The 27,335-nt window shown below is 48.3% G+C and overlaps 1 protein-coding gene across 1 annotated transcript; it reads right to left on the reverse strand.

The window, feature by feature from the left end:
* Nucleotides 1-728: 728 nt before the first annotated feature.
* Nucleotides 729-27,235, reverse strand: spag1a (sperm associated antigen 1a; the record flags this gene model as incomplete). The annotated part of the gene is made up of 8 exons (XM_084192570.1): nucleotides 729-3,145; nucleotides 3,457-3,594; nucleotides 14,831-14,957; nucleotides 16,249-16,390; nucleotides 17,498-17,634; nucleotides 17,821-17,973; nucleotides 19,155-19,254; nucleotides 26,896-27,235. The coding sequence occupies 8 exons, from the start codon at nucleotides 27,233-27,235 to the stop codon at nucleotides 3,140-3,142; spliced, it is 1,143 nt and encodes a 380-aa protein (XP_084048696.1). The 3' UTR covers nucleotides 729-3,139.
* Between the last annotated feature and the right edge of the window lie 100 nt (nucleotides 27,236-27,335).

Below are 27,335 nucleotides of genomic sequence, written 5' to 3' on the forward strand. Positions count from 1 at the left end.
GACTAGTGGCAGGCCTGATGTTTAGAAGACTAGTGGCAGGCCTGATGTTTAGAAGACTAGTGGCAGGCCTGGTGTTTAGAAGACTAGTGGCAGGCTTGATGTTTAGAAGACTAGTGGCAGGCCTGATGTTTAGAAGACTAGTGGCAGGCCTGATGTGTAGAAGACTAGTGGCAGTTCCTTTTTTCATAATATGTGTGTAAATGTATATTTCACAAAAATAAAACCATGAATCCAGTTCTAAGTGGACAATGAATATTTCCTTTTTCAGTTGTACGTTGGTAGCCTGGTCCCAGATCTGGTTGGGCTCTTCAGTTGTACGTTGGTAGCCTGGTCCGAGATCTGGTTGGGCTCTTCAGTTGTACGTTGGTAGCCTGGTCCCAGATCTGGTTGGGCTCTTGCCAACTCCATCGCTCATTGTCAAACCAAACTGTTTGCCATGACAATGAGTGACAAGGAATGTGCTTGATAGCTCAGACAGACTGGCACTCAGGCTAGTACTTTGTTGCTGAACATACAAAATGGATTTGTCATCAGGACAACTAAAATACTGAGAGTCATCAAGTAAGTTGCTGCATATGAACAGTCCTACTGACTGCATGAGGTCAACTCTAGACATCTTTCAGAATTAACACAATGTATACAAGACAAAGCAGAACTGTTTAATCATGAGCAACCACCTCAGTGGGTTCTATGTTCTAAATAGACCAATCTGTGGTAAAAGCAGCGCATTCACAACACATTCAACACACGGAGCTTGTTATTAATCAGTTTTAGACACTAACTGAAATACCTCTTAACTCAACAGATAACTATCTGAAGGAGGTTGATCTCTTCTAACTCAACAAATAACTATCTGAAGGAGGTTGATCTCTTCTAACTCAACAAATAACTATCTGAAGGAGGTTGATCTCTTCTAACTCAACAGATAACTATCTGAAGGAGGTTTGGGGATTTTATAAAGCAGTAGAGCAACATCTGAAGGACGATAACCCTAACATCTGATACCCCTAACCCAACATCTGAAGGATGATAACCCTAACATCTGAAGGACGATAACCCTAACATCTGAAGGACGATAACCCTAACCCAACATCTGAAGGACGATAACCCTAACCCAACATCTGAAGGACGATAACCCTAACATCTGAAGGACGATAACCCTAACCCAACATCTGAAGGACGATAACCCTAACATCTGAAGGACGATAACCCTAACCCAACATCTGAAGGATGATAACTCTAACATCTGAAGGATGATAACCCTAACATCTGAAGGACGATAACCCTAACCCAACATCTGAAGGATGATAACCCTAACATCTGAAGGATGATAACCCTAACCCAACATCTGAAGGATGATAACCCTAACATCTGAAGGATGATAACCCTAACATCTGAAGGATGATAACCCTAACCCAACATCTGAAGGATGATAACACTAATATCTGAAGGATGATAACCCTAACCCAACATCTGAAGGATGATAACACTAATATCTGAAGGATGATAACCCTAACATCTGAAGGACGATAACCCTAACCCAACATCTGAAGGATGATAACCCTAACCCAACATCTGAAGGATGATAACCCTAACATCTGAAGGATGATAACCCTAACCCAACATCTGAAGGATGATAACCCTAACATCTGAAGGATGATAACACTAACATCTGAAGGATGATAACCCTAACCCAACATCTGAAGGATGATAACCCTAACCCAACATCTGAAGGATGATAACCCTAACATCTGAAGGATGATAACCCTAACCCAACATCTGAAGGATGATAACCCTAACCCAACATCTGAAGGATGATAACCCTAACCCACCATATGAAGGATGATAACCCTAACATCTGAAGGATGATAACCCTAACCCAACATCTGAAGGATGATAACCCTAACCCACCATCTGAAGAATGATAACCCTAACCCACCATATGAAGGATGATAACCCTAACATCTGAAGGATGATAACCCTAACCCAACATCTGAAGGATGATAACCCTAACCCACCATATGAAGGATGATAACCCTAACCCACCATCTGAAGGATGATAACCCTAACCGCAACCCAACATCTGAAAACTATCAGATCAGTGTTTGACTATTATACACATTTACCTAGCTCTGGTCCAGGCTGTTACAATTCCTCTAAGGCCATGGACCAGAGCTAACATTGACCATCCAAGACTGAACCTGAGATTAAGGGCATACAGTACATGATTTCCACAGTTGTCCATCTGTCATTATGCATTAACTAGCCAACAGTGCCCCCTTATGGTTCAAAAGGTACATACATGACTGTCAATACAGTGGCAACAGATTTTTTGGTTTCCTCATGTAAAATACTCTGCAGTGTATCAAAGCAGCAGTGTATTACATATATACAAGGATGTTATTTCTCTGAGGTTCAGATTACACTTCCCAAATATATGGTTCAACTTGAATCTCAATAAGGCACACCACATCTCTCCCACATTGTGTTCCAGTGTGCTTCTAGAGCTTCTGTCGATCGCCTCTCCAATCTGTAATAACGTCTGTAATCTGCTGTTAGTGGGAAGAAATCAAATACTTCTGCAAGAAAACTAGTCACTTGTAGCTTTTAAGTATTTGTCAGTGTTCCAAATGGCACTCTATCCCCTATATAGTGCACTACATTTGATTATAGCCCAATGGGCCCTGGTCTAATGGAGTGCCCTTTATAGGGAATAGGGTTCCATTTGGAACTTATTCTTTCTCTACAGTGTGTTGCTGCAGGGAGTCTGAGCATGCCGAGGTAAAGAATGCACTAACTATAAGTGGCTCTGGATGAGAGCGTCTACTAAATGACTCAAATGGAAATGTAAGAAGCTGCATTGCATCTAAAGTCTCTTTAGAGTCTCCAGAATGGAAATGAAGGATGCAGCTGCCTGCCGTGAATTACTGAACAACGCTCCGCCGTCGTCGCCACGATGCTTTAATGATGCTCTTTGAAGGCAGATGGTGTCAGAACCTGCCAGAGCCCAACATCCAGCATAGTTCACCTTCGTGAGTTGAGGCCTGAACAGCTTCCCTGTGGCCACTGCCAGGTCTCCATCAGTCTCTCTCTTCATCAGGCTCCTATACAGTCTTCTGTGGCAGTCGCATCTCTGACATCAAACCTGAGGTGGAATAGAGTTCAGTCGCATTTCTGACATCAAACCTGAGGTGGAATAAAGAGTTGGGTACCTACCCTGGGTGTGTATTGGGTACCTACCCTGGGTGTGTATTGGGTACCTACCCTGGGTGTGTATTGGGTACCTACCCTGGGTGTGTATTGGGTACCTACCCTGGGTGTGTGTTGGGTACCTACCCTGGGTGTGTATTGGGTACCTACCCTGGGTGTGTATTGGGTACCTACCCTGGGTGTGTATTGGGTACCTACCCTGGGTGTGTATTGGGTACCTACCCTGGGTGTGTATTGGGTACCTACCCTGGGTGTGTGTTGGGCTCCGTCCATGAGGCTCTGTCTGAGCAGCCCCGTCACAGTCTCCAGCTCCTGTTCAGCCTCCTGGACGTTAGGATCCAGCTGTAAAACCTCCTGGAGGTCACTGCTGGAAGACAGGTAGTCCTGGGAGAGGGGGGAGAGGGGGAGAAGAGAGTGAGGATGGAGAAAGAGTGAGAGAAGGAGGGGGAGATAGAATGTCAAAAAGAGGTTCAAAGTCAATGGTAAGCCTCCTGAGTGGCGCAGTGGTCTAAGGCACTGCATCGCAGTGCTAGCTGTGCCACTAGAGATCCTGGTTCGAATCCAGGCTCTGTTGCAGCCGGCCGCGACCGGGAGACTCATGGGCGGCGCACAATTGGCCCAGCGTCGTCCAGGGTAGGGGAGGGAATGGCCGGCAGGGATGTAGCTCAGTTGATAGAGCATGGCATTTGCAACGCCAGGGTTGTGGGTTCGATTCCCACGGGGGGCCAGTATAAAAAAATATATATAATAATAAAAAATAATAATAATAATGTATTCACTAACTGTAAGTCGCTCTGGATAAGAGCGTCTGCTAAATGACTAAAATGTAAATGTAAAAATGTATTTGGTATTTTATTAGGATCCCCATTAGCTGTTGCAAAAGCAGCTGCTACTCTTCCTGGGGTCCACATGAAACATGACATAATACAGAACATTAATAGACAAGAACAGCTCAAGGACAAAACTACATACATTTAAAAACAGCACACATAGCCTACACATCAATACATACACACAAACTATCTAGGTCAAATAGGGGAGAGGCGTTGTGCCGTGAGGTGTTGCTTTATTCGTTTTTGAAACCAGGTTTTCTGTTCATTTGAGCAATAGGAGAGGGAACGGAGTTCCATGCAATAATGGCTCTATATACTGTAATACTGTACGCGTTCTTGAATTTGTTCTGGATTTGGGGACTGTGAAAAGACCCCTGGTGGCATGTCTGATGGGGTAAGTGTGTGTCAGAGCTGTGTGTAAGTTGACTATGCAAACCATTTGGAATGTTCAACACATTGACTGCATCACTTCTTCTTTTTATAAGAAACAGTCTTTCCTCAACTCGTAGCCAAGAGAGACTGCCATGCATAGTATTAATATTAGCCCTCTGATTACAATGAAGAGCAAGACGTGCCACTCTCATCTGGGCCAGCTGCAGCTTAACTAGGTCTTTCTTTGCAGCACTTGACCACATGACTGGACAACAATACAAAACAAAATGGTGCATCTCTTCTATCCTCAAGGGTGATGGTGTCCATTGGTTTTCCTTGTTCTTCACACAAAAACATGGGCAAAAAAACAATTGTTTTCTGAGTTAAAACAGAAATATCAGCAACGTGAAAATGGCTCCTTTTTAGTTTGTTGCATATAAACAAAAAAACTACTTGATATTTTGATTTTCACAAGTAGGTGGAGTTACATGTGGGTGGGGTTACATGTGGGTGGAGTTACACGTGGGTGGGGTTACATGTGGGTGGGGTTACATGTGGGTGGGGTTACATGTGGGTGGGGTTACATGTGGGTGGGGTTACATGTGGGTGGGGTTACAACTAACTTCATTCTATTCATCTACTATCTATTAAGTCATCTATTCATATCTATTAAGTCATCTATTAATATCTATTAATGCCAGTGGTTTAAAGTACTTCAGAAAAAAAACCTACCTCTTTAAGGAATACCTGGAATAGTATAAAGGAATGTAGGACCAGGACCCAGTGGTGTAAAGTACTTCAGTAAAAATACTTTAAAGTACTACTTAAGTCGATATTTTGGGGTATCTTTACCTTTACTATTTATATTGTGGATAACTTTTATTTTTACTCCACTAGATTCCTAAATAAAATAAAATGTACTTTTAACTCCCTGACACCCAAAGGTAATTTAGAATGCTGAGGCAGGACAGCAATATGGTCTGATTCACTCACCAAGCAATTAGCAGGCTGTCATCCCTACTGCCTCTGATCTGGTGGACTCACTAAACAAATACTGCGTTGGAGTGTGTCCCTGTCTGTACGTAAAACCATTTTAAACAAGAAAATCATGCCGTCTGGTTTGCTTAATATAAGGAATTAGATGTCTAGAATTTACTAGAATTTACTTTTACTCATGAATAACAATTTAGTACTTTTTCCATTACTGTACTTAAGCTAATTTAAAACCAGATACTTTGACTTTTACTCAAGTAATATTTTACTAGGTGATTTTCACTTTGACTTGAGTAATTTTCTATTAAGGTATTGTAGTGTATTAGGATTATGTCTTTGTTAATGTTTTTAAGTGGAACTGAAAGGAGGTTTATTTTAGTGTCAGAGGGAATGGTTTTAATGTGACACCCCGGATAGGACAGAGAAGTCTGTGTGTTGTAGACAGGGGATTGGACAGTAGAGGGAGCCACCCATATCTCGGGGAGATTATATATACTGGGGAAAAACGAAGAAGAGGTTAGAGCAGACATTACAATTCGAGGACACTGCTCTCCGGGTATCATGACATCTGTAACTCATGCTGAAAGCTTGTGATATGAATAAACTTATGATCAAGGTTCAGTATGAGCGGACTCCTTTGTTACAGCAATGACTAGCAACATTTTACTCGACACAACAGTATCTTTACTTTTACTGAAGTATGATAATTTAGCACCTTTTCCACCACTGATTAATGCCAAGATAAAGTGATACTCTCCATTTCTATTTTAGATGACCCACCCAGAGGGTAACAGAGGAAGCAAGGATTTGACAGCTAGTAAAAATGTTAGACAGTGCCTGAATGAGTGAGTGAATGAATGAGTGAGTAGCCATGATACCCAGGCCCTGTCCAGGATTGATGGGTGGTGACATGGTGAGAGTCCCACCTTACCCTCTGATAGGCTTGGTGGAATTTTGGCCGTATTGCTTCCACCGGTCCAATACTCTCAGATCTCCACAAGAGTCTAGGGGCTAGTGTCTAGTGTCTAGGGACTAGGGACTAGGGGGTAGGGGCTAGGGGTTGAGTCTGGACAGGGCCTGGGTATCACAGCTACTCACTCTACAGTCTACAAATGTCACTAGCTGTGAAATCCTTGTTTGTTCATTCCTCTACTCCCTCCCAAAGCACGTTGGAAAAGCATTCCAGGTGAAGCTGGTTGAGAGAATGCCAAGAGTGTGCAAAATAGTAAAAATAAAGAAAAACCCTTGAATGAGTAGGTGTTCTAAAACTTTGGACCGGTGGTGTAGTAATATGTAATTGTTGTGTTATTTGTTCACTTATGTTCCCTTTATCTAATGTTAGGTTTTGGTTGAAGATCTGATAACATTCAGTATCACAAATATGCAAAAGTAGACAAAATTAGAAAGGGGGCAAATACTTTTTCATAGCACTGTATAGTTCCATAATAAAATACATGGACACAACAATTCCCCTCCTTAGTGCTGAAATAGCAGCTGATTGTGCTGATTACATGGACAGAGTCATCCTAGATCAGCAATGCTTCTCCGAGACACTGAGACACTGTGAATACAGGTCTAGATTATCCCTAAATGAGTGAGTACGTGGAAGGGGGCGGGGAGAGGAGTGTACTGCAGGTGTGTGAGTGAGTACGTGGAAGGGGGCGGGGAGAGGAGTGTACTACAGGTGTGTGAGTGAGTACGTGGAAGGGGGCGGGGAGAGGAGTGTACTACAGGTGTGTGAGTACGTGGCAGACGGGGGAAGGGGAAGGGGAGAGGAGTGTACTGCAGGTGTGTGAGTGAGTACGTGGAAGGGGTCGGGGAGAGGAGTGTACTGCAGGTGTATGAGTGAGTACGTGGCAGACGGGGAAGGGGGCGGGGAGAGGAGTGTACTGCAGGTGTATGAGTGAGTACGTGGCAGACGGGGAAGGGGGCGGGGAGAGGAGTGTACTGCAGGTGTGTGAGTGAGTACGTGGCAGACGGGGGAAGGGGGCGGGGAGAGGAGTGTACTGCAGGTGTGTGAGTGAGTACATGGCAGACGGGGGAAGGGGAAGGGGGCGGGGAGAGGAGTGTACTGCAGGTGTGTGAGTACGTGGCAGACGGGGGAAGGGGAAGGGGAGAGGAGTGTACTGCAGGTGTGTGAGTGAGTACGTGGCAGACGGGGGAAGGGGGCGGGGAGAGGAGTGTACTGCAGGTGTGTGAGTACGTGGCAGACGGGGGAAGGGGAAGGGGGCGGGGAGAGGAGTGTACTGCAGGTGTGTGAGTACATGGCAGACGGGGGAAGGGGGCGGGGAGAGGAGTGTACTGCAGGTGTGTGAGTGAGTACGTGGCAGACGGGGGAAGGGGAAGGGGGCGGGGAGAGGAGTGTACTGCAGGTGTGTGAGTACGTGGCAGACGGGGGAAGGGGAAGGGGAGAGGAGTGTACTGCAGGTGTGTGAGTGAGTACGTGGCAGACGGGGGAAGGGGAAGGGGAGAGGAGTGTACTGCAGGTGTGTGAGTGAGTACGTGGCAGACGGGGGAAGGGGGCGGGGAGAGGAGTGGAGTGCAGGTGTGTGAGTACGTGGCAGACGGGGGAAGGGGAAGGGGGCGGGGAGAGGAGTGTACTGCAGGTGTGTGAGTACATGGCAGACGGGGGAAGGGGGCGGGGAGAGGAGTGTACTGCAGGTGTGTGAGTACGTGGCAGACGGGGGAAGGGGGCGGGGAGAGGAGTGTACTGCAGGTGTGTGAGTACGTGGCAGACGGGGGAAGGGGAAGGGGGCGGGGAGAGGAGTGTACTGCAGGTGTGTGAGTACGTGGCAGACGGGGGAAGGGGGCGGGGAGAGGAGTGTACTGCAGGTGTGTGAGTGAGTACGTGGCAGACGGGGGAAGGGGGCGGGGAGAGGAGTGTACTGCAGGTGTGTGAGTACGTGGCAGACGGGGGAAGGGGAAGGGGGCGGGGAGAGGAGTGTACTGCAGGTGTGTGAGTACATGGCAGACGGAGGAAGGGGGCGGGGAGAGGAGTGTACTGCAGGTGTGTGAGTGAGTACGTGGCAGACGGGGGAAGGGGGCGGGGAGAGGAGTGTACTGCAGGTGTGTGAGTACGTGGCAGACGGGGGAAGGGGAAGGGGGCGGGGAGAGGAGTGTACTGCAGGTGTGTGAGTACATGGCAGACGGGGGAAGGGGAAGGGGGCGGGGAGAAGAGTGTACTGCAGGTGTGTGAGTGAGTACGTGGCAGACGGGGGAAGGGGGCGGGGAGAGGAGTGTACTGCAGGTGTGTGAGTACGTGGCAGACGGGGGAAGGGGAAGGGGGCGGGGAGAGGAGTGTACTGCAGGTGTGTGAGTACGTGGCAGACGGGGGAAGGGGAAGGGGGCGGGGAGAGGAGTGTACTGCAGGTGTGTGAGTACGTGGCAGACGGGGGAAGGGGAAGGGGGCGGGGAGAGGAGTGTACTGCAGGTGTGTGAGTACATGGCAGACGGGGGAAGGGGGCGGGGAGAGGAGTGTACTGCAGGTGTGTGAGTACATGGCAGACGGGGGAAGGGGAAGGGGGCGGGGAGAGGAGTGTACTGCAGGTGTGTGAGTGAGTACGTGGCAGACGGGGGAAGGGGGCGGGGAGAGGAGTGCACTGCAGGTGTGTGAGTACATGGCAGACGGGGGAAGGGGAAGGGGGCGGGGAGAGGAGTGTACTGCAGGTGTGTGAGTACGTGGCAGACGGGGGAAGGGGAAGGGGAGAGGAGTGTACTGCAGGTGTGTGAGTGAGTACGTGGCAGACGGGGGAAGGGGGCGGGGAGAGGAGTGTACTGCAGGTGTGTGAGTGAGTACATGGCAGACGGGGGAAGGGGAAGGGGGCGGGGAGAGGAGTGTACTGCAGGTGTGTGAGTACGTGGCAGACGGGGGAAGGGGAAGGGGAGAGGAGTGTACTGCAGGTGTGTGAGTGAGTACATGGCAGACGGGGGAAGGGGAAGGGGGCGGGGAGAGGAGTGTACTGCAGGTGTGTGAGTACATGGCAGACGGGGGAAGGGGGCGGGGAGAGGAGTGTACTGCAGGTGTGTGAGTGAGTACGTGGCAGACGGGGGAAGGGGGCGGGGAGAGGAGTGTACTGCAGGTGTGTGAGTGAGTACGTGGCAGACGGGGGAAGGGGAAGGGGGCGGGGAGAGGAGTGTACTGCAGGTGTGTGAGTACGTGGCAGACGGGGGAAGGGGGCGGGGAGAGGAGTGTACTGCAGGTGTGTGAGTGAGTACGTGGCAGACGGGGGAAGGGGAAGGGGGCGGGGAGAGGAGTGTACTGCAGGTGTGTGAGTGAGTACATGGCAGACGGGGGAAGGGGAAGGGGGCGGGGAGAGGAGTGTACTGCAGGTGTGTGAGTGAGTACGTGGCAGACGGGGGAAGGGGAAGGGGAGAGGAGTGTACTGCAGGTGTGTGAGTGAGTACGTGGCAGACGGGGGAAGGGGGCGGGGAGAGGAGTGTACTGCAGGTGTGTGAGTGAGTACATGGCAGACGGGGGAAGGGGAAGGGGGCGGGGAGAGGAGTGTACTGCAGGTGTGTGAGTGAGTACATGGCAGACGGGGGAAGGGGAAGGGGAGAGGAGTGTACTGCAGGTGTGTGAGTACGTGGCAGACGGGGGAAGGGGAAGGGGAGAGGAGTGTACTACAGGTGTGTGAGTACGTGGCAGACGGGGGAAGGGGAAGGGGAGAGGAGTGTACTGCAGGTGTGTGAGTGAGTACGTGGCAGACGGGGGAAGGGGGCGGGGAGAGGAGTGTACTGCAGGTGTGTGAGTACGTGGCAGACGGGGGAAGGGGAAGGGGAGAGGAGTGTACTGCAGGTGTGTGAGTACGTGGCAGACGGGGGAAGGGGAAGGGGAGAGGAGTGTACTGCAGGTGTGTGAGTACGTGGCAGACGGGGGAAGGGGGCGGGGAGAGGAGTGTACTGCAGGTGTGTGAGTGAGTACATGGCAGACGGGGGAAGGGGAAGGGGAGAGGAGTGTACTGCAGGTGTGTGAGTGAGTACATGGCAGACGGGGGAAGGGGAAGGGGAGAGGAGTGTACTGCAGGTGTGTGAGTGAGTACGTGGCAGACGGGGGAAGGGGAAGGGGGCGGGGAGAGGAGTGTACTGCAGGTGTGTGAGTACGTGGCAGACGGGGGAAGGGGAAGGGGGCGGGGAGAGGAGTGTACTGCAGGTGTGTGAGTACGTGGCAGACGGGGGAAGGGGGCGGGGAGAGGAGTGTACTGCAGGTGTGTGAGTGAGTACGTGGCAGACGGGGGAAGGGGAAGGGGGCGGGGAGAGGAGTGTACTGCAGGTGTGTGAGTGAGTACATGGCAGACGGGGGAAGGGGAAGGGGAGAGGAGTGTACTGCAGGTGTGTGAGTGAGTACGTGGCAGACGGGGTAAGGGGAAGGGGAGAGGAGTGTACTGCAGGTGTGTGAGTGAGTACATGGCAGACGGGGGAAGGGGAGAGGAGTGTACTGCAGGTGTGTGAGTGAGTACGTGGCAGACGGGGGAAGGGGGCGGGGAGAGGAGTGTACTACAGGTGTGTGAGTGAGTACGTGGAAGGGGGCGGGGAGAGGAGTGTACTGCAGGTGTGTGAGTACGTGGCAGACGGGGGAAGGGGGCGGGGAGAGGAGTGTACTACAGGTGTGTGAGTGAGTACGTGGAAGGGGGCGGGGAGAGGAGTGTACTGCAGGTGTGTGAGTACGTGGCAGACGGGGGAAGGGGGCGGGGAGAGGAGTGTACTGCAGGGGTGTGAGTGAGTACATGGCAGACGGGGGAAGGGGAAGGGGGCGGGGAGAGGAGTGTACTGCAGGTGTGTGAGTACGTGGCAGACGGGGGAAGGGGAAGGGGAGAGGAGTGTACTGCAGGTGTGTGAGTACGTGGCAGACGGGGGAAGGGGAAGGGGAGAGGAGTGTACTGCAGGTGTGTGAGTGAGTACGTGGAAGGGGGCGGGGAGAGGAGTGTACTGCAGGTGTGTGAGTACGTGGCAGACGGGGGAAGGGGAAGGGGAGAGGAGTGTACTGCAGGTGTGTGAGTACGTGGCAGACGGGGGAAGGGGAAGGGGAGAGGAGTGTACTACAGGTGTGTGAGTACGTGGCAGACGGGGGAAGGGGAAGGGGAGAGGAGTGTACTACAGGTGTGTGAGTGAGTACGTGGCAGACGGGGGAAGGGGGCGGGGAGAGGAGTGTACTGCAGGTGTGTGAGTACGTGGCAGACGGGGGAAGGGGAAGGGGAGAGGAGTGTACTGCAGGTGTGTGAGTGCGTGGCAGACGGGGGAAGGGGAAGGGGAGAGGAGTGTACTGCAGGTGTGTGAGTACGTGGCAGACGGGGGAAGGGGGCGGGGAGAGGAGTGTACTGCAGGTGTGTGAGTACGTGGCAGACGGGGGAAGGGGAAGGGGAGAGGAGTGTACTGCAGGTGTGTGAGTGAGTACGTGGCAGACGGGGGAAGGGGAAGGGGAGAGGAGTGTACTGCAGGTGTGTGAGTGAGTACGTGGCAGACGGGGGAAGGGGGCGGGGAGAGGAGTGTACTGCAGGTGTGTGAGTGAGTACATGGCAGACGGGGGAAGGGGAAGGGGAGAGGAGTGTACTGCAGGTGTGTGAGTGAGTACGTGGCAGACGGGGGAAGGGGGCGGGGAGAGGAGTGTACTACAGGTGTGTGAGTGAGTACGTGGAAGGGGGCGGGGAGAGGAGTGTACTGCAGGTGTGTGAGTACGTGGCAGACGGGGGAAGGGGAAGGGGAGAGGAGTGTACTGCAGGTGTGTGAGTGAGTACGTGGCAGACGGGGGAAGGGGAAGGGGAGAGGAGTGTACTGCAGGTGTGTGAGTGAGTACGTGGCAGACGGGGGAAGGGGAAGGGGAGAGGAGTGTACTGCAGGTGTGTGAGTGAGTACGTGGCAGACGGGGGAAGGGGAAGGGGAGAGGAGTGTACTGCAGGTGTGTGAGTGAGTACGTGGCAGACGGGGGAAGGGGAAGGGGAGAGGAGTGTACTGCAGGTGTGTGAGTGAGTACATGGCAGACGGGGGAAGGGGAAGGGGGCGGGGAGAGGAGTGTACTGCAGGTGTGTGAGTGAGTACGTGGCAGACGGGGGAAGGGGAAGGGGAGAGGAGTGTACTGCAGGTGTGTGAGTGAGTACGTGGCAGACGGGGGAAGGGGAAGGGGAGAGGAGTGTACTGCAGGGGTGTGAGTACATGGCAGACGGGGGAAGGGGGCGGGGAGAGGAGTGTACTGCAGGTGTGTGAGTGAGTACGTGGCAGACGGGGGAAGGGGAAGGGGAGAGGAGTGTACTGCAGGTGTGTGAGTGAGTACGTGGCAGACGGGGGAAGGGGAAGGGGAGAGGAGTGTACTGCAGGGGTGTGAGTACATGGCAGACGGGGGAAGGGGGCGGGGAGAGGAGTGTACTGCAGGTGTGTGAGTGAGTACGTGGCAGACGGGGGAAGGGGGCGGGGAGAGGAGTGTACTGCAGGGGTGTGAGTACATGGCAGACGGGGGAAGGGGGCGGGGAGAGGAGTGTACTGCAGGTGTGTGAGTGAGTACGTGGCAGACGGGGGAAGGGGAAGGGGAGAGGAGTGTACTGCAGGTGTGTGAGTGAGTACGTGGAAGGGGGCGGGGAGAGGAGTGTACTGCAGGTGTGTGAGTGAGTACGTGGCAGACGGGGGAAGGGGAAGGGGAGAGGAGTGTACTGCAGGGGTGTGAGTGAGTACGTGGCAGACGGGGGAAGGGGAAGGGGAGAGGAGTGTACTGCAGGGGTGTGAGTGAGTACGTGGCAGACGGGGGAAGGGGGCGGGGAGAGGAGTGTACTGCAGGGGTGTGAGTGAGTACGTGGCAGACGGGGGAAGGGGAAGGGGAGAGGAGTGTACTGCAGGGGTGTGAGTGAGTACGTGGCAGACGGGGGAAGGGGGCGGGGAGAGGAGTGTACTGCAGGGGTGTGAGTGAGTACGTGGCAGACGGGGGAAGGGGGCGGGGAGAGGAGTGTACTGCAGGTGTGTGAGTGAGTACGTGGAAGGGGGCGGGGAGAGGAGTGTACTGCAGGGGTGTGAGTACATGGCAGACGGGGGAAGGGGGCGGGGAGAGGAGTGTACTGCAGGTGTGTGAGTGAGTACGTGGCAGACGGGGGAAGGGGAAGGGGAGAGGAGTGTACTGCAGGTGTGTGAGTGAGTACGTGGAAGGGGGCGGGGAGAGGAGTGTACTGCAGGTGTGTGAGTGAGTACGTGGCAGACGGGGGAAGGGGAAGGGGAGAGGAGTGTACTGCAGGGGTGTGAGTGAGTACGTGGCAGACGGGGGAAGGGGAAGGGGAGAGGAGTGTACTGCAGGGGTGTGAGTGAGTACGTGGCAGACGGGGGAAGGGGGCGGGGAGAGGAGTGTACTGCAGGGGTGTGAGTGAGTACGTGGCAGACGGGGGAAGGGGAAGGGGAGAGGAGTGTACTGCAGGGGTGTGAGTGAGTACGTGGCAGACGGGGGAAGGGGGCGGGGAGAGGAGTGTACTGCAGGGGTGTGAGTGAGTACGTGGCAGACGGGGGAAGGGGGCGGGGAGAGGAGTGTACTGCAGGTGTGTGAGTGAGTACGTGGAAGGGGGCGGGGAGAGGAGTGTACTGCAGGTGTGTGAGTGGTGTCCTGGCCAGTCAGACGTTTGGCCCTTCATCTGAATCTCTCACCCTGCTCTCTATCTCTTCACTGTCACTCTGTTGAATGATGTCATTCTCTGACCCCTCCTCTCCTCCTTCCCTGAGCCCATGCCCTCAACAGACAGACCAGCATCACCACATGCCCTCAACAGACAGAACAGCATCACCACATGCCCTCAACAGACAGACCAGCATCACCACATGCCCTCAACAGACAGAACAGCATCACCACATGCCCTCAACAGACAGAACAGCATCACCACATGCCCTCAACAGACAGAACAGCATCACCACATGCCCTCAACAGACAGAACAGCATCACCAGCAGTACCTCTCCTTCTGAAATCACACCTCTTCAGAAATGATATAGTCTATGATGCTCAGATTACTAATGGTTAACTAGGGTATATCAGTTACCTAACCATTTACAGTAACAGCAATTTATTAATAGGTAAATACACACTATCATTGTTGTGACTATCTTATAATCTGAAATCTAAAATACAAATTGAGAAATATCACTTTATCTTGACATGAATAGATGAATAAATAGCTATTAATTGATTACTTAATAGATAGTACATGAAGTTAGAAGGGTGAACTCCTATTTTGAAGGGACAGGAAGTGTTGGTTGTGCATTTGGCCAATGACACCCCACCCACATGTAACCCCACCCACATGTAACCCCACCCACATGTAACCCCACCCACTCTGCAAAAAAACGAGATAACAAAAAAACAAGCCATTTTTCTGTTTTTGGAAAACACAAACACAGCGTTCATTGGTTTTCCTTGTTCCAACATGCGATGAACCATCTAGGACTTTGAATAATAGATAACCACCTGTAAGCCTTTAAACGCCAGCGCCCGTCTATAGAAGGCCTTCTTATTGGTTGGTTCCAGCTTGAGGGCGGAGTCACAGTCCTGTCTGGCCTCTTCAAAACAGCCCAGTCTCAGGTAACAGATAGCTCTGGAGGCGAAGGCTAGAGGTTAGGGACTGATACTGGGCTTGAAAGTGGTAATGTGTTATGGTGATTTGGGTACAGTACACTGATAAAGAACTGTGCTTACAATCATATAAAAATACATAAAATAAATGCCACTAGCATTTTACTTCCCCTACTAGCACGGACTTTACTGAGGAAAGATTGACTTACTATGACTGAGATATGTGGTTATGATGAATTCACTAACTGTAAGTGGCTCTGGATAAAAGCATCTGCTAAATAACTCAAATGTAAATCTAGTCTATAAGCACTTACTATCATCTACTGTAAGTATTAACTTAGGTTTGATCTAAAGCGGGAACACTCGTCAGGTTAGGGTTAGTATGCTAGCAGGGTTAGGGTTAGCATGCTAGCAGGGTTAGGGTTAGCATGCTAGCAGGGTTAGGGTTAGTATGCTAGCAGGGTTAGGGTTAGCATGCTAGCAGGGTTAGGGTTAGTATGCTAGCAGGTTTAGGGTTAGTATGCTAGCAGGGCTAGGGTTAGTATGCTAGCAGGGTTAGGGTTAGTATGCTAGCAGGGTTAGGGTTAGCATGCTAGCAGGGTTAGGGTTAGTATGCTAGCAGGGTTAGGGTTAGTATGCTAGCAGGGTTAGGGTTAGTATGCTAGCAGGGCTAGGGTTAGTATGCTAGCAGGGTTAGGGTTAGCATGCTAGCAGGGTTAGCATGCTAGCAGGGTTAGGGTTAGTATGCTAGCAGGGCTAGGGTTAGTATGCTAGGAGGGCTAGGGTTAGTATGCTAGCAGGGTTAGGGTTAGTATGCTAGCAGGGCTAGGGTTAGTATGCTAGCAGGGCTAGGGTTAGTATGCTAGCAGGGCTAGGGTTAGTATGCTAGCAGGGTTAGGGTTAGTATGCTAGCAGGGTTAGGGTTAGTATGCTAGCAGGGTTAGGGTTAGTATGCTAGCAGGGTTAGGGTTAGTGTTAGGGGTCACCTGTTGGTAAAGCAGGAACACTCGTCAGGTTAGGGTTAGGTTAGCATGCTAGCAGGGTTAGGGTTAGCATGCTAGCAGGGTTAGGGTTAGTATGCTAGCAAGGTTAGGGTTAGCATGCTAGCAAGGTTAGGGTTAGCATGCTAGCAAGGCTAGGGTTAGTATGCTAGCAGGGTTAGGGTTAGCATGCTAGCAGGGTTAGGGTTAGCATGCTAGCAGGGTTAGGGTTAGCATGCTAGCAGGGTTAGGGTTAGTATGCTAGCAGGGCTAGGGTTAGCATGCTAGCAGGGTTAGGGTTAGTATGCTAGCAAGGTTAGTGTTAGGGGTCACCTGTTGGTAAAGCAGGAACACTCGTCAGGTTTGATCTTAAGGCATTCACTGTACTTCTCTATACCGTCACGGAACTGGCTTTTCCTCACATGGTCATTTCCTTCTGTTTTGAGAGAGGCGAAGCGGGCCTCTGCTTTTTTAGCTGCGGAGAGAGAGAAGCGGTTATCAGTAGTGATGCAAGAGGAAATCTGCAGACTCAGAGCAACATGATTTGTTTTCTAACTAATCAAACTACTTCTAGCTGACTGTAAATATAAAAACCTTTCCTATAATGAGCAACAGCTGTTTGGTTGAGCTGTGACTTGATAAACTATTTCTAACCCACACCACAACATTCAGCCAGTCAACTCAACAGAGATTTATTTCCATATTCAACACACTGGGTAGTCTGGACAGAGAAGTCTCTGATTATTGTTCTCCCTCATGGAATGCTGGTCTCACATGACAGACGCTGATTTTTTCATCTTCATCTATTTATCACTAATCTGCATGGACAATCTCCATTCTGCCTCTGGACAGTGGGTAAAAACTAACGGTCGGTCTGGGGTGAGATAATCAACAGATGTTGTCATGCTGAAGCCTGAAGGGAGCCAGCAGCAGCCATGACCCCCACACTGTGACTGGCCGACCCGTCGGTATCAGGTTACACTCTACATAACTACCACACTGTGACTGGCTGACCCGTCGGTATCAGGTTACACTCTACAGTCTACATCATTAATTGATTCCCCTTGAGACACATCATCAGGAATACTTCCACTACTTAACCTATCATTCACTCAGATTCCCTGTGACACACATATCTCTGCATGTTGCAGCTATTAGATCAAGAGCACAACTTCAGCTGCTTGGATGGATTTGGTGAACTACGCTCATGTGATGAGTAATCCTTTCCTCAGACCTGAAGACTTGTGTATTGCCTAGGCTTTAGCTCAGTGGACTAAAGCTGTCTTGAATTGGACAACCCAGGTTCAATACCCGGTCATTAGATCATGATGAAACATGTTCAAACTGTTTGATATCTGCTAAGTCTGAGCTAGTGGACAGAAAGTAGTGTTCCATATCTGATCACTTCACGGTAAGGCTAGCCAGTAACCAGGAAGTGATGTGGCTAGCCAGTAACCAGGAAGTGATGTGGCTAGCCAGTAACCAGGAAGTGATGTGGCTAGCCAGTAACCAGGAAGTGATGTGGCTAGCCAGTAACCAGGAAGTGATGTGGCTAGCCAGTAAACAGGAAGTGACCTCTGACCTTCTCTAGCCTGGACCAGCTCAGCGCTGGGGTCTTTCTGCCTGTGGTGCTGCTGAGCTGACAGTGGGACTAGAGGGATCTCCGGAAGCTTCTGTCTCCAGTCAGGACCGTCCTGCTCTATAAGCTGCTTGGTGATCCTGAAGGAAAACACACTCAGGTCACACAGTTCAGTTCACATCCTAAGATAAACCCTGACACTATCTTGACATGAGCAGAGACAACTGCAAGTTCATTTTCTGTAAGACACTATCATGGTTGTATGGCCAATGAGCTATTCATAAACAATGTCCTCTGATTGGGGCTGCTTTAAATCCCTGGTTTACCTGTGGACACTGTCATGTGCCGCCTGCACCCCGATGTCTATCTGCAGAACCGTCTTAAAATCCACATAGGCCTGTCGGTAACGTTCCATTGACTCATAGGCCGTGGCCCTGCGGAGGAGGGGCTTCAGGGAGAAGGGCTTCAGCTCCAATGCCCTGGGGTTAATAGGATCAGAGAGAGAGAAGGGGGGGGGGGGGGGGGAGAGAGAGAGGGGGGGCAAGAGAGAGAGAGGGGGGGGGCAAGAGAGAGAGAGAGGGGGGGGAGAGGGAGAGAGAGGGGGGGCAAGAGAGAGAGAGGGGGGGGGCAAGAGAGAGAGAGAGAGAGGGAGAGGGAGGACAGAGAGAGGATCACAACCCTCACTTTGCGTTTGGTCACGTTGTGTTCCAGATTTTGGGACAAGACTTCTCCTCAGTCCTGACACACTCTAGGCTGCAGCAGATGATGTCTGCCATTTAGAAACACGTGAGAGAGTGTGAGATGGTGTGTGTGCGTGCATTCGTGTTTGTGGATGGAAACCTAAACAGAGGCAGACAGTCTGTGAATGAATATGTTTGTAGTGCCACTAACATGTGTTAAGCACTACTACAACAACCACATGATGAGCATTAATGAGTCTAATACAGACTCTCTCAGACAGCCTGATACTCTCCTGCTGCCATTAACATGTTTACTGAGCCCACGGAGAGGTGGGATGTGTTTCAAATGGCACCCTATTCCCTATATAGTGCACTACTTTAGACCAGAGAATGGCACCCTATTCCCTATATAGTGCACTACTTTAGACCAGAGAATGGCACCCTATTCCCTATATAGTGCACTACTTTAGACCAGAGAATGGCACCCTATTCCCTATATAGTGCACTACTTTAGACCAGAGAATGGCACCCTATTCCCTATATAGTGCACTACTTTAGACCAGAGAATGGCACCCTATTCCCTATATAGTGCACTACTTTAGACCAGAGAATGGAACCCTATTCCCTATATAGTGCACTACTTTAGACCAGAGAATGGCACCCTATTCCCGATATAGTGCACTACTTTAGACCAGAGAATGGCACCCTATTCCCTATATAGTGCACTACTTTAGACCAGAGAATGGCACCCTATTCCCTATATAGTGCACTACTTTAGACAAGAGAATGGCACCCTATTCCCTATATAGTGCACTACTTTAGACCAGAGAATGGCACCCTATTCCCTATATAGTGCACTACTTTAGACCAGAGAATGGCACCCTATTCCCTATATAGTGCACATATCGGGAATAGGGTGCCATTTGGGACGTAGTGTAGAAGAGTATTGGCCTGTTGAAGGGATAGCAAGGCCTCCTCACCTGGTACAGTCCTGGATACACTCCATGTTGTTCCCATCCTTCAGGTAGCAAGCAGCTCTGTTAGAGTAGAGAATACACAGATCCTCTCCACTCTCTATACCTTTAACAACAAACAGTTCTGTTAGATTAGAGAATACACAGATCCTCTCCACTCTCTATACCTTTAACAACAAACAGTTCTGTTAGATAATACACAGATCCTCTCCACTCTCTATACCTTTAACAACAAACAGTTCTGTTAGATTAGAGAATACACAGATCCTCTCCACTCTCTATACCTTTAACAACAAACAGTTCTGTTAGATTAGAGAATACACAGATCCTCTCTACTCTCTATACCTTTAACAACAAACAGTTCTGTTAGAGAATACACAGATCCTCTCCACTCTCTATCCCTTTAACAACAAACAGTTCTGTTAGATTAGAGAATACACAGATCCTCTCCACTCTCTATACCTTTAACAACAAACAGTTCTGTTAGATAATACACAGATCCTCTCCACTCTCTATCCCTTTAACAACAAACAGTTCTGTTAGATTAGAGAATACACAGATCCTCTCCACTCTCTATACCTTTAACAACAAACAGTTATGTTAGATTAGAGAATACACAGATCCTCTCCACTCTCTATACCTTTAACAACAAACAGTTATGTTAGAGAATACACAGATCCTCTCCACTCTCTATACCTTTAACAACAAACAGTTCTGTTAGATTAGAGAATAAACAGATCCTCTCCACTCTCTATACCTTTAACAACAAACAGTTCTGTTAGATTAGAGAATACACAGATCCTCTCTACTCTCTATCCCTTTAACAACAAACAGTTCTGTTAGATTAGAGAATACACAGATCCTCTCCACTCTCTATACCTTTAACAACAAACAGTTCTGTTAGATTAGAGAATACACAGATCCTCTCCACTCTCTATACCTTTAACAACAAACAGTTATGTTAGAGAATACACAGATCCTCTCCACTCTCTATACCTTTAACAACAAACAGTTCTGTTAGATTAGAGAATAAACAGATCCTCTCCACTCTCTATACCTTTAACAACAAACAGTTCTGTTAGATTAGAGAATACACAGATCCTCTCCACTCTCTATCCCTTTAACAACAAACAGTTCTGTTAGATAATACACAGATCCTCTCCACTCTCTATCCCTTTAACAACAAACAGTTCTGTTAGATTAGAGAATACACAGATCCTCTCTACTCTCTATACCTTTAACAACAAACAGTTCTGTTAGATAATACACAGATCCTCTCCACTCTCTATACCTTTAACAACAAACAGTTCTGTTAGATTAGAGAATACACAGATCCTCTCCACTCTCTATCCCTTTAACAACAAACAGTTCTGTTAGATAATACACAGATCTTCTCCACTCTCTATCCCTTTAACAACAAACAGTTCTGTTAGATTAGAGAATACACAGATCCTCTCTACTCTCTATACCTTTAACAACAAACAGTTCTGTTAGATAATACACAGATCCTCTCCACTCTCTATACCTTTAACAACAAACAGTTCTGTTAGAGAATACACAGATCCTCTCCACTCTCTATACCTTTAACAACAAACAGTTCTGTTAGATTAGAGAATACACAGATCCTCTCTACTCTCTATACCTTTAACAACAAACAGTTCTGTTAGATAATACACAGATCCTCTCCACTCTCTATACCTTTAACAACAAACAGTTCTGTTAGATTAGAGAATACACAGATCCTCTCCACTCTCTATACCTTTAACAACAAACAGTTCTGTTAGATTAGAGAATACACAGATCCTCTCCACTCTCTATACCTTTAACAACAAACAGTTCTGTTAGATTAGAGAATACACAGATCCTCTCTACTCTCTATACCTTTAACAACAAACAGTTCTGTTAGAGAATACACAGATCCTCTCCACTCTCTATCCCTTTAACAACAAACAGTTCTGTTAGATTAGAGAATACACAGATCCTCTCTACTCTCTATACCTTTAACAACAAACAGTTCTGTTAGATTAGAGAATACACAGATCCTCTCCACTCTCTATCCCTTTAACAACAAACAGTTCTGTTAGATTAGAGAATACACAGATCCTCTCCACTCTCTATACCTTTAACAACAAACAGTTCTGTTAGATTAGAGAATACACAGATCCTCTCCACTCTCTATCCCTTTAACAACAAACAGTTCTGTTAGATAATACACAGATCCTCTCCACTCTCTATCCCTTTAACAACAAACAGTTCTGTTAGATTAGAGAATACACAGATCCTCTCTACTCTCTATACCTTTAACAACAAACAGTTCTGTTAGATAATACACAGATCCTCTCCACTCTCTATACCTTTAACAACAAACAGTTCTGTTAGATTAGAGAATACACAGATCCTCTCCACTCTCTATCCCTTTAACAACAAACAGTTCTGTTAGATAATACACAGATCTTCTCCACTCTCTATCCCTTTAACAACAAACAGTTCTGTTAGATTAGAGAATACACAGATCCTCTCTACTCTCTATACCTTTAACAACAAACAGTTCTGTTAGATAATACACAGATCCTCTCCACTCTCTATACCTTTAACAACAAACAGTTCTGTTAGAGAATACACAGATCCTCTCCACTCTCTATACCTTTAACAACAAACAGTTCTGTTAGATTAGAGAATACACAGATCCTCTCTACTCTCTATACCTTTAACAACAAACAGTTCTGTTAGATAATACACAGATCCTCTCCACTCTCTATACCTTTAACAACAAACAGTTCTGTTAGATTAGAGAATACACAGATCCTCTCCACTCTCTATACCTTTAACAACAAACAGTTCTGTTAGATTAGAGAATACACAGATCCTCTCCACTCTCTATACCTTTAACAACAAACAGTTCTGTTAGATTAGAGAATACACAGATCCTCTCTACTCTCTATACCTTTAACAACAAACAGTTCTGTTAGAGAATACACAGATCCTCTCCACTCTCTATCCCTTTAACAACAAACAGTTCTGTTAGATTAGAGAATACACAGATCCTCTCCACTCTCTATACCTTTAACAACAAACAGTTCTGTTAGAGAATACACAGATCCTCTCCACTCTCTATACCTTTAACAACAAACAGTTCTGTTAGATTAGAGAATACACAGATCCTCTCTACTCTCTATACCTTTAACAACAAACAGTTCTGTTAGAGAATACACAGATCCTCTCCACTCTCTATCCCTTTAACAACAAACAGTTCTGTTAGATTAGAGAATACACAGATCCTCTCTACTCTCTATCCCTTTAACAACAAACAGTTCTGTTAGATTAGAGAATACACAGATCCTCTCCACTCTCTATCCCTTTAACAACAAACAGTTCTGTTAGATTAGAGAATACACAGATCCTCTCCACTCTCTATCCCTTTAACAACAAACAGTTCTGTTAGAGAATACACAGATCCTCTCCACTCTCTATCCCTTTAACAACAAACAGTTCTGTTAGATTAGAGAATACACAGATCCTCTCCACTCTCTATACCTTTAACAACAAACAGTTCTGTTAGATTAGAGAATACACAGATCCTCTCCACTCTCTATACCTTTAACAACAAACAGTTCTGTTAGAGAATACACAGATCCTCTCCACTCTCTATCCCTTTAACAACAAACAGTTCTGTTAGATTAGAGAATACACAGATCCTCTCCACTCTCTATACCTTTAACAACAAACAGTTCTGTTAGATTAGAGAATACACAGATCCTCTCCACTCTCTATACCTTTAACAACAAACAGTTCTGTTAGAGAATACACAGATCCTCTCCACTCTCTATCCCTTTAACAACAAACAGTTCTGTTAGAGAATACACAGATCCTCTCCACTCTCTATCCCTTTAACAACAAACAGTTCTGTTAGAGAATACACAGATCCTCTCCACTCTCTATACCTTTAACAACAAGCAGTTATGTTAGAGAATACACAGATCCTCTCCACACCTTTAACAACAAACACAGCTTGTATTTCAAAGTCATTGAAATAAAAATATAATTTAAAAGCAGTGAAAAGAGCAGATAGCATTTTGTCCATACTCTGCTCAGATCTCAGTCCAACGTGTTAATAGGATAGACTACTCTGTGGTGTTGAGTGGGTAGCATACCCACTGTACAGTTTGCATGGTCAATCCATTTACAAGGAAAAGCTTTAACACTGCTCTTTCTCCAAGGAGCTCAATCTGCAGCATCAGCACTTGTGAACAATCATTCCACAGTAGTGATGGATTCCTGTCAATCTGGATAATGTTGTTGGCTGCTGTGTTTGGCCTGCTACCAGCCTCTATTTGTGTTGCCACTCATGAGCTTTCATGAGAAAGATGAGGTTGGATGTTTTGGAAATTAAACTAAATCCAATTTGCAGGAGTGTAATCTTAATGCCTACGCAGCATGAGACTGGCACTAGCCCTGCCTCCAGGCTCACACGTACTACCATGGCTGCCAACTAAACCATTGCTCTATAACAGCAACAGGGATTGGCTGATGAGGGCTCTTGGATGACTGTCATGAAGCCCAATGACAACATAGAGGCCTGTGTGCCAGGAAATGGACCCTGTAGAAACTAGGAACGAGTGACACAATGTGAACCTGGGTCTAATACCCCTTTAGTACATCACACCCAGCAGCTGGGAGGAACATGATCTTTCTGTCTCCGTCCTCATGACTACCTTCATTGTTATTATTCAACTACCCACAATATCACTAACAGTGAGCCTCTTAGGCCTAACAGAAAAACATCTAGTGAGGCCTGTGTCCTGTTAAAACATCTAGTGAGGCCTGTGTCCTGTTAAAACATCTAGTGAGGCCTGTGTCCTGTTAAAACATCTAGTGAGGCCTGTGTCCTGTTAAAACATCTAGTGAGGCCTGTGTCCTGTTAAAACATCTAGTGAGGCCTGTGTCCTGTTAAAACATCTAGTGAGGCCTGTGTCCTGTTAAAACATCTAGTGAGGCCTGTGTACTGTTAAAACATCTAGTGAGGCCTGTGTACTGTTAAAACATCTAGTGAGGCCTGTGTCCTGTTAAAACATCTAGTGAGGCCTGTGTCCTGTTAAAACATCTAGTGAGGCCTGTGTCCTGTTAAAACATCTAGTGAGGCCTGTAACCTGTTAAAACATCTAGTGAGGCCTGTGTACTGTTAAAACATCTAGTGAGGCCTGTGTCCTGTTAAAACATCTAGTGAGGCCTGTGTCCTGTTAAAACATCTAGTGAGGCCTGTGTACTGTTAAAACATCTAGTGAGGCCTGTGTACTGTTAAAACATCTAGTGAGGCCTGTGTCCTGTTAAAACATCTAGTGAGGCCTGTGTCCTGTTAAAACATCTAGTGAGGCCTGTGTCCTGTTAAAACATCTAGTGAGGCCTGTGTCCTGTTAAAACATCTAGTGAGGCCTGTGTCCTGTTAAAACATCTAGTGAGGCCTGTGTCCTGTTAAAACATCTAGTGAGGCCTGTGTCCTGTTAAAACATCTAGTGAGGCCTGTGTCCTGTTAAAACATCTAGTGAGGCCTGTGTCCTGTTAAAACATCTAGTGAGGCCTGTGTCCTGTTAAAACATCTAGTGAGGCCTGTGTCCTGTTAAAACATCTAGTGAGGCCTGTGTCCTGTTAAAACATCTAGTGAGGCCTGTGTCCTGTTAAAACATCTAGTGAGGCCTGTGTCCTGTTAAAACATCTAGTGAGGCCTGTGTCCTGTTAAAACATCTAGTGAGGCCTGTGTCCTGTTAAAACATCTAGTGAGGCCTGTGTCCTGTTAAAACATCTAGTGAGGCCTGTGTCCTGTTAAAACATCTAGTGAGGCCTGTGTACTGTTAAAACATCTAGTGAGGCCTGTGTCCTGTTAAAACATCTAGTGAGGCCTGTGTCCTGTTAAAACATCTAGTGAGGCCTGTGTCCTGTTAAAACATCTAGTGAGGCCTGTGTCCTGTTAAAACATCTAGTGAGGCCTGTGTCCTGTTAAAACATCTAGTGAGGCCTGTGTCCTGTTAAAACATCTAGTGAGGCCTGTGTCCTGTTAAAACATCTAGTGAGGCCTGTGTCCTGTTAAAACATCTAGTGAGGCCTGTGTCCTGTTAAAACATCTAGTGAGGCCTGTGTCCTGTTAAAACATCTAGTGAGGCCTGTGTCCTGTTAAAACATCTAGTGAGGCCTGTGTCCTGTTGTCAGAGGTCTGACTGACTGATTAAAGGGAACTTGCACTAACCCACTTGCCTACACTGCTGGAACCTCATGTAATATTGAGTTCAGGGCCGGTTCCAGGTAATATTGAGTTCAGGGCCGGTTCCAGGTAATATTGAGTTCAGGGCCGGTTCCAGGTAATATTGAGTTCAGGGCCGGTTCTAGGTAATATTGAGTTCAGGGCCGGTTCTAGGTAATATTGAGTTCAGGGCCGGTTCCAGGTAATATTGAGTTCAGGGCCGGTTCCAGGTAATATTGAGTTCAGGGCCGGTTCTAGGTAATATTGAGTTCAGGGCCGGTTCTAGGTAATATTGAGTTCAGGGCCGGTTCTAGGTAATATTGAGTTCAGGGCCGGTTCCAGGTAATATTGAGTTCAGGGCCGGTTCTAGGTAATATTGAGTTCAGGGCCGGTTCTAGGTAATATTGAGTTCAGGGCCGGTTCCAGGTAATATTGAGTTCAGGGCCGGTTCTAGGCATAAAGCGATATAAGCGGTCACTTAGTGCCCCTGGAGGAACTCAGTCGGGGTCTCAACTTACTGAGAGTTAGAATAGTAGAAAACACATCAAGGTGCAATTTAGAAATGTGGTTCTGTCTTGTTATGTCAGTCACTGACAGTCACTCAATTAGCCATCAGCTAACACATTTTAGCCAGTTATCTAAACTTGTAGTAATTATGGCCGAATACCGAACGGGCACGCAGGGCACGTGTCCAGGGGCCCTGACCTCCAGGGGCCCTGACCTCCAGGGGCCCTGACCTCCAGGGGCCCTGACCTCCAGGGGCTCTGACCTCCAGGGGCCCTGACCTCCAGGGGCCCTGACCTCCAGGGGCTCTGACCTCCAGGGGCCCTGACCTCCAGGGGCCCTGACCTCCAGGGGCCCTGACCTCCAGTCATTATAAATGGGTGGAATTGCATAAAATGTGTTGTAAAATTGCAACTTTTTCTCTCCGCCCCATGGCAAAATGTGTAGAATAAGAATTGCAGAAAACGTGCTTTAACGGTCCAATGCAGCAGTTTTTATCTCAATATCAAATAATTTATAGTAACATTTAAGTACCTTACTGGGATTGTTTTCAATTAAAAGGGTAAAAGATCAACTAAAATAGTTTCTTAGCAAAGAGCAGTTTCTCAATCAAGAATTTTGCTAGAACTGTCCGGGAGTGGTCTGAGTGGCGATGGGAAAACTGAAAACTAGCTGTTATTGGCAGAGAGGTTTGGAACTCTCTTTTTTATTGGTCTATTAACTAATTTACTGCATAGTGATGTCACCATGGAAGGCCAAAACTCCATTCCACCAAAACAGGCTGAAATTTCAGGCTTTTCAAACAGCGCTTACACAAGGTGTGGGGCCCCCCCAACCAAATCTCGCTTAGGGCCCCCAAAAGGCTAGAGCTGGCCCTGATTGAGTTGACACTGCTGCCTGCTGAGATGAAACAGACATCAAAGACATGTATGAGGTCATGAACTCGGAGACTAAACCCCATCCTGAGACATCTAACTCTGTAACAAGCCATTGCTATTGATAGTACTCCACCTGCGTCACAGCAGCCATCGATGGCCGCAGAGTATTTCTCCACAGCATCTGAAAACTGTCCATTTTTGAAGAGGTGGTTACCCTCGTTCTTGAGCCGGCCCAGGTGGGGCGGCAGGGTTCCAGCGGGGGCGTCCAGATAGCTGGTGTCTGGTGGGATGTCCTTACTCTGGTTCCTGTCCCCCTGGGTGGCTCCGTTGGCCACCGACCCCTTCTCTGGGGGACCCTTCCCTGCCCTGGGCTTCTCCGTACTCCCGGCCCTGCTTCTCCTCCTGAATCCTGGGGTGGCCTGGTCCGTTTTAGCCCCCCCGGTTCCAGAGGGCTTATCCTGTGCATTCCCCATTATTATCTCTGCACGCTGCAGTGCCAAAGCTCTCCTCCCCCTAGAGCAGCAGGCTAGTCTAAGCTGGATGGAAGATCTTGTGTCAGGACACGCCCCTACT

This window comes from Coregonus lavaretus (assembly GCF_964263955.1).
Source record: "Coregonus lavaretus genome assembly, contig: HAP1_SCAFFOLD_307, whole genome shotgun sequence".
Classification (NCBI taxonomy): domain Eukaryota; kingdom Metazoa; phylum Chordata; class Actinopteri; order Salmoniformes; family Salmonidae; genus Coregonus; species Coregonus lavaretus.